The 7,565-nt window shown below is 45.0% G+C and overlaps 1 protein-coding gene across 1 annotated transcript; it reads left to right on the top strand.

The window, feature by feature from the left end:
- Nucleotides 1-2,838: 2,838 nt before the first annotated feature.
- Nucleotides 2,839-3,207, top strand: LOC132991031 (histone H2B 5-like). The gene has a single exon (XM_061059595.1). It carries the CDS (start codon nt 2,839-2,841, stop codon nt 3,205-3,207), a length of 369 nt encoding a protein of 122 aa, XP_060915578.1.
- The last annotated feature ends 4,358 nt before the right edge of the window (nt 3,208-7,565 follow it).

Below are 7,565 nucleotides of genomic sequence, written 5' to 3'. Positions count from 1 at the left end.
CTGCATTCAAGACTCACAGTTGAGTATGGTCCGATCCTAATCTCCTCCCTAAAGCCAGAGCCATGAGCCCACACAGACTTTAATGATGTCAGGCATGCAGAGAGTGAGTCTATGGTCCTAGAAATATAAAGAACTCTTAATACATAATATTAACAACCACAACAGAGATAACACTGTGTACTACTACTTGTGTTTTTTTTCCATACATCCTGTTTGTTTTTGTTTGAATTTATGAAGATTTTTTTCTCCAAACTTGGAATACTGCTTTAATACACGATTATTTGTTTACATTCACTCGGGGAGGGGACGACAATAAGGTTCATCACGTTACCTGGTAATTAATTCTGGGTAAATGGACTTGAGCTTGTATAGCGCTTTTCTAGTCTTCTGACCACTCAAAGTGCTTTTACACCGCATGTCACACCTACACATTCACACACTGATGCCAGAGGCTGCTGTGTAAACTGTCCATTAAAATTAACCAATCTCATTCATACACATTCATACACCGCTGACGAAGCAGCGGAAGCAACTTGTGGTTAATTGTCTTGCTCAAGGACACATCGGACATGTGGCTGCAGGAGGTGCCCTTAAGTCCCTCATGTAAGTCAGCAGAAATGTGGACTCATGGAGATTATGTAATTTAGAGTTGTAAAGTCTGTGTCGATGATCTGACCTTGGGGCAGCACTAAGCACTCACACTTATCATGAAACGGGCCTCAGTGTTTGTGCGTCTGTGAGTGTGGAGATTTGGACTGGGCATATGAGTGTGAGTATTAATCATCAAAGGGGAAATGTTACTTTTTATGTGTTTTGAGATGGTATAGACAGACGCCACAGAAGTAGGTGACCTGTACTTCCATGCTTTGAGCTTTACACTGTACAGGATGCGGTCTGAGTCTAAGACATTTCCATACCTGCGTCTGCACCCATCAACCTCTCCCTTCAGCAGCAGGCGTACTTGTCAAACGAGAGAGGGCCCTCATGTTTGCTGAGGTCAAAGTCATCTGTCAAACAGCCGAGATGGCTGGCTGGCTGGCTCTGCTGAGGTAATTGGAAGCGTTGCTTCCTTCCAGGGAGAAGCTTGATAAAAATCTTGCACAGTGTCAGGGAAGTTTGTTCCAGGAGCGAGGGCACTCGCTCCTCAGATGGCCGACTAAACTGAAACAAACACACGACAGCACAAAAGAGACGCACAGCTATGAAAAAGCTCAGGCCTTGACAATATTTACTCTAGATTATATTACCCTTTTACACATGAAGATTTTCTGCCACTGAAGTGACCAGTGGAGCCAACAGTTACCGGGTACACTTTAAGAATAATCACTTCTAGGTGAAGGCGGAAGCATGTGCTTGATTGAGGTTAGCAGTCTGACTTAAAAGGTGGTTAAAATGTGACATATTTGTATCTTAAAAATCTGCCTTTGAGATTTCTGAGCTCTGGGGATAACTTCCAATCACGTGTCAAGGCCAATTCTATGGTTGCCTGGATACAGACCGTCATATATGAGGAGGATTTCCTGTCACGCTTTGTGAAAAGACGACTGAGGCTAGTATAGTGAAAATCCAGGAGCCAGTTAGCCATCCTCCTTCTGATCTTCTTTTCACTCTGAAAGGAGGTTCTGCATTCTGACTCTTCTGTGTGTTTATTTCTTGTCAGTAAGCAGGTCACATTAGAAGCTGTAGAAGGTTGTAGACAGTTGGGTTTTTGGCTGTGGTAAAACTGATTTTGTTGATGTCCTGTTGTGTGGCAAATTATAAATCATGTCAGCTTTCTGCTCAAATGACTTGATTGATGTCTGTTTACATGATGGGAAGTTCAATATTTTGTGAAAAAATAAAGTTTTTGTAAAACAAAAAGGAACTTGGCAAAATCTAACATATTACATTGTCGGTGAAGAGGGAAGTAATTTTGGCAAGTAAGATTATGTAAAATAATAAGACATATCAGGCTCTGACGGTCTAATTTGGATTCTAATTTTAAAAAAAGTAAATCTGGAGTGTTATTGGAGTGCTATGCATCTTTAAGATTAAAAAAATCAATCAATGATGTGGTTTTATTTAGCTGCAGCTGAGAGTACTTACCTTACCTTTATTTAACCAGGTTGGTCCCATTGAGATTAAGAACCTTTTGTCCAAGGGAGACCTGTCCAAGACAGTCAGCAGCAATAACACAAATTTACAGACAGAGAGACAAATAGACACAGTACAATTTACAAAACACTCAAACTTGCATTTAAAGAGAATCATCCATGAGTCAAATCAAGGAGTCAGTAATTTAAGCTGTTGCACTAAAAACATTCACATCCTATAGAATCTGCTTCCAAGTCTTTCATTTTAGATTTAAAAACATTTAAGGACACCAGCTCCTTGAGTATCAAGTCATTCTACAACAGATTCCAGGCTGAGGGTGAATAATTCTTTAAAGCCCTTTTCCCAATTTCTGTTTTAGTGTTTGGGACAGAAAGCACAAAGACGTCCTGAGAACGCAAAGAATACTGAACTTAAATATATTGTTTCTAACCAGGTGGCTTTTTCAAGGAAAAAAAACCCAGATAAACTTACGTGAACACGAAGGAGAAATTAGTTTCTCAAAACCAATATATTTCCTTCAGCAGTTGGTGAAGACCAATACAGAGATATTTGACTCACCTTTATTCAGGGGAAAGAAATGACTTTTACATGGAGACAGGAAGAACTGCAATATTTGGGATTCAAGGGTGACCCGCTGAACCTCTGAGTCACAGCCACTTATTGCTTTATTGTAGGTGTTAGTGAAAATAGATCCTCAGGCATATTTCCCTGTACATCCGTTTCTGAGACCACCACTCAGAAAACATGCCTGAAACCGTGAAAGCGCCCAAGAAGGGCTCGAAGAAAGCCATCTCCAAGGCCACCAAGACCGACAAGAAGAGGAGAAAGTCCAGGAAGGAGAGCTATGCCATCTACGTCTACAAGGTCCTGAAGCAGGTCCACCCCGACACTGGTATCTCCTCCAAGGCTATGGGCATCATGAACTCGTTCGTGAGCGACATCTTTGAACGCATCGCCGGGGAGGCTTCCCGTCTGGCTCACTACAACAAGCGCTCCACCATCACCTCCAGGGAGATCCAGACCGCTGTCCACCTGCTGCTGCCCGGTGAGCTGGCTAAACACGCCGTGTCTGAGGGCACCAAGGCTGTGACCAAGTACACCAGCTCCAAGTAAACCCACTGATCACCAGCAACAACACAACGGTCCTTTTAAGGTTTTTTTTTTTTTGACATATCTAACTGCGGGCGCTGAGAGTCGGCAGCCTGTTGCAGCAGCTCCAACTCTTTTTTCTTTATTTCGTCTATTTTCTTGCTTTTATTGAGTATTTTAGCACTGTTTCGATGTTTATTGTTGGACACTGCTGCAGCGTTTTAGTTGCGGTATTACTCGTAGAATTACGTGTTTCTTTCGGGACTTTTTTTCTACTGTTGGAATGATCACGTACACTCGTGAGGAACTACTGAGCTTCAGGCATGGAGCCGGTGTTCCTCCTACACGCATCCCTGAGGAGTTATGGAGAGGTGTCCGCCGGGGGAAGAAAGCCGGCACTAAAGTCAGGGAGCGGATCGAGAGAGACAGGAAATTTAAACCCTTTCTACCGTCGGTCATCATGGGGAACGTCAGGTCACTCACCAACAAAGCGGACGAACTTACAGCTTTAGTAAACAGCCTGTGTCTACAGGGAGTGCAGTTTACTTTGCTTCATGGAGACATGGCTGCATGGGAATATACCAGACAGTCACATCGAGCTGGCCGGCTTCACGCTGGTACGAGAGGACAGGGGGAGACAGAGCAGTAAGAAGAGAGGTGGAGGTCTTGCTGTCTTTATTAACTCTAAATGGTGTAATCCCGGACATGTAACTGTGAAGGACTGTGTCTGTACCCCAGACGTTGAAATGCTGGCGGTGGGATTACGCCCGTACTACCTGCCACGGGAGTTCTCACATGCCATTGCTGTTGCTGTTTACGTCCCACCATCAGCTGTAGCCGCTAGCGCGAGTGACGTCATCCACACTATGATCGTGGGACTACAAACCCAGCATCCCAGCGCCCTCATACTGATCAGCGGGGACTTTAATCATGTCTCTCTCCCCTGTCCTGACGAACTTTAAACAGTATGTGCACTGTGCTACAAGAGGGAATAAAACCCTGGACCTCCTGTATGCCAACGTGAAGGGAGCATACAGCTCTTCTTCCCTCCCCCCTCTTGGGGAATCAGACCACAACCTCATCCACCTTGAGACCACCTACAGGCCCCTGGTGAAGCAGCAGGGGGCCAACACAAGGACTTTGAAGGTTTGGTCTAAGGATACAGAGGAGGCCCTGCAGGAGTGCTTCAATGTCACAGACTGGGAAATGTTTAAGGAGGAATATGGTGATGACATTGAAGGCCTCTCTCATTGTATTACAGACTACATCAGTTTCTGTGAGGACACCATAGTCCCTACCAAAAAGGTCAGCTGCTTCTCAAACAACAAACCATGGATCAATAAAGACATTAAAGCTCTCCCCAACAAAAAGAAGAGGGCCTTCATGACTAGGGATCGTGAGGAGCTCAAGGCTGTCCAAAAGGAGTTAAAGAAGAAGCTGAGAGAGGCCAAGAACAACTACAAGGACAGGATTGAGGCCAAGATGGGACAGAACAACTCAAAGGAGGTGTGGAATGGCATGAAGCAGATGACGGGCTGCAGCAGGCCGGAACCCAGGATTAAAGGAGACCCAGTATTTGCTGCTGAGGTGAACCTATTTTTCAATAGGTTTGACACATCCCCCGACCCAGTGAGCTCAAATAATGGGTCTAGGTCTCCCCCCACCACCTCAGCCCCCATTCACACCTCTGCTGGAGACTCTGCTCTTCCTCCCATCAAGGTCCTGACCACCTCCCCCCCCTTTCTCAGCTCCTCATCAGCAGCTTCAAAGGACAGCCCCCCCTCACCCCCCAGCTCCCTCCCTTCAGGTACCTGCATGACAATAGACAGTACTCCACACCCCTCCCCTGCTCACTGTCCCACTCTCACTCTTACTACCAGCCAGGTACAAAGAGAACTCTCCAGACTCCACATCAGAAAAGCCAGTGGACCAGACAACATCAGTCCCAGGATCCTCAAGGTGTGTGCTGGGCAGCTTGCAGGAGTCTTTCAGCACCTCTTCAACCTCTCCCTGAGGCTGATGATGGTGCCTGACCTGTGGAAGACCTCCTGCATCGTCCCAATCCCAAAGAAAGGTCGTCCCAGCGCTCGTCTGTGACAGATCCTGCATCGTCCCAATTCCAAAGAAAGGTCGTCCCAGCGCTCTCAATGACTACAGACCTGTGGCACTCACGTCACATGTCATGAAGACATTTGAGAGGCTGGTTCTCCAGCACCTGAGGACCCTGCTCACTGCTTTCCAGGATCCGTTGCAGTTCGCATATCAGAGGCACATTGGTGTGGAGGATGCTATCATCTTCCTGACACACAAAGCCCTATCACACCTGGAGACGAAGGGAAGCACTGTGAGAGTCATGTTCTTTGACTTCTCCAGTGCTTTCAATACCATCCAGCCCTGCCTCCTGAGGGACAAACTGCTGGATATGCAGCTGCACCCTGACACCACAGCCTGGATTTTTAACTACCCCACGGGCCGGCCACAGTATGTCAGAGTCGACGGCTGTGTCTCTGATGTAGTGACGGGCAACACAGGAGTACCTCAAGGAACTGTTCTGACGCCTTTCCTCTTCACTCTCTTCACATCAGACTTCAGGTTTAACTCTGGTTCCTGCCACCTCCAAAAGTTTTCTGACGACTCCTCCATTGTTGGGTGCATCACTGATGACGACAAGAAGGAGTACAGAGGACTGTTAGAGAGCTTCGTCACATGGTGCGAAAGCAACCACCTGAAGCTCAACATCAGCAAAACAAAGGAGGTGGTAGTGGACTACCGGAAGAAGAAGAGGCCCCCTGCCCCAGTCATCATACAGGGGGAGGAAGTGGAGAGGGTGGACTCATACAAGTACCTTGGGGTCTACATCAACAATAAACTGGACTGGACTCACAACTCTGACACCCTCTTCAGGAAGGGACAGAGCAGGATGTTCTTCCTGAGGAGACTCAGATCGTTCAGTGTCTGCAACAGACTCCTGAAGACCTTCTACCAGTCTGTGGTGGCCAGCACCCTCTTCTTTGCTGTGGCGTGCTGGTGGGGTGGCATCAAGACTGGTGAGGCAAACAGGCTGAACAAGCTGGTGAGGAAGGCCCGCTCTGTAGTGGGTCTTGATCTGGACAGTTTGGAGACAGTGGGTGAGAGGAGGATGAAGGACAAAATTTTATCCATCCTGGATAACTCCTCTCACCCTCTACATGACGAGCTGTGGCAGATGGGCAGCTCCTTCAGCCAACGCCTCATCCCCCCCAGGTGCAAAACAGAGCGCTTCAGGCGCTCCTTGTGCCCACTGCCATAAGACTGTACAACAGCAGCCTATGACAACAATAACAGTCTGTCCTTGACACAAAACTTCACCCCCATAAAACACTACCCACATGACCTGCTTCATTATTATCATTGTATTATTGTATTATTATTATTATTACTTAGCATCCATATATATATATACATATATACTGTACATTCTATATATTTTATTATATTATTATACTAGTCTGTATTATATAACACTTCATTATATTACACTATATTGTTCATATTGCACTATATTATATTATATTATACTACATTATATTATATAACACTATATATATACACTCTGCATTACTGTGGTACAACACTGCCTCTCTTCTCTGCTGTTTACATTACTTGCTGCTATTTATCATACAGAGTCACTTTAATCACTTGTCACTTTACCTTGTCATTCTCTGCAAACACTGTCTCAATTCTCAATTCCCCCTGCTAACTTCATCATTCATTTTGTACTTGTATATACCCCTTGTTTTTTATTTTTATTTTTATTTATTCTGTTTAATGTGTATTTTGTATTTTCAAGCTTTCTTGTCTGTGCTGCTGTAACGCCCGAATTTCCCCTCTGGGGATCAATAAAGTACTATCCTATCCTATCCTATCCTATCCTATATAGAGACAAAATTGTACAATAATTTAAGTCTGAGGCAGCTTTGAAAATTTTACCTGTATGACTCAATTTTTCAGTTTAACCTCGGCCTATAGTCCCAAAGTTCTTAATGCTCACAGTGCTTTTTAGCTTGGTGGTAAAAGGCTGTATAAAATGCAAATAAACTTCACCAAGTGGCACTGACTGCCCTTCAAAGACTTGGAGCCAAAATTGTGCAAGACCTTGAAGTCAAAACTCTATTAATTAAAGGCCGACCTCATTTTTGTGTCGTAGCGGGTGGGTTGTGGCAGGCTAATCAAATGAAGGTCTTGTGAATGTCCACCAGAACGAGTGATTCATCTTCATCTAAAAGAAAAACAGACATGGAGTCAGCTAAATCTGATACAAGATCACACTGTCCATGGCCTAAAGTATGTAAGTATAATGTATGTGAACATATGAAAACAAAGAGTTAGCTGCCTGATGGCAT

Source organism: Labrus mixtus, chromosome 16 (assembly GCF_963584025.1).
Source record: "Labrus mixtus chromosome 16, fLabMix1.1, whole genome shotgun sequence".
NCBI classification, from domain to species: Eukaryota; Metazoa; Chordata; class Actinopteri; order Labriformes; family Labridae; genus Labrus; species Labrus mixtus.
This window is presented reverse-complemented; position numbering and strand designations above follow the sequence as displayed.

Coding starts and splice junctions, on each gene's coding strand:
- LOC132991031 (XM_061059595.1), top strand. CDS start 2,839: ATGCCTGAAACCGTGAAAGCGCCCAAGAAGGGCTCGAAGAAAGCCATC.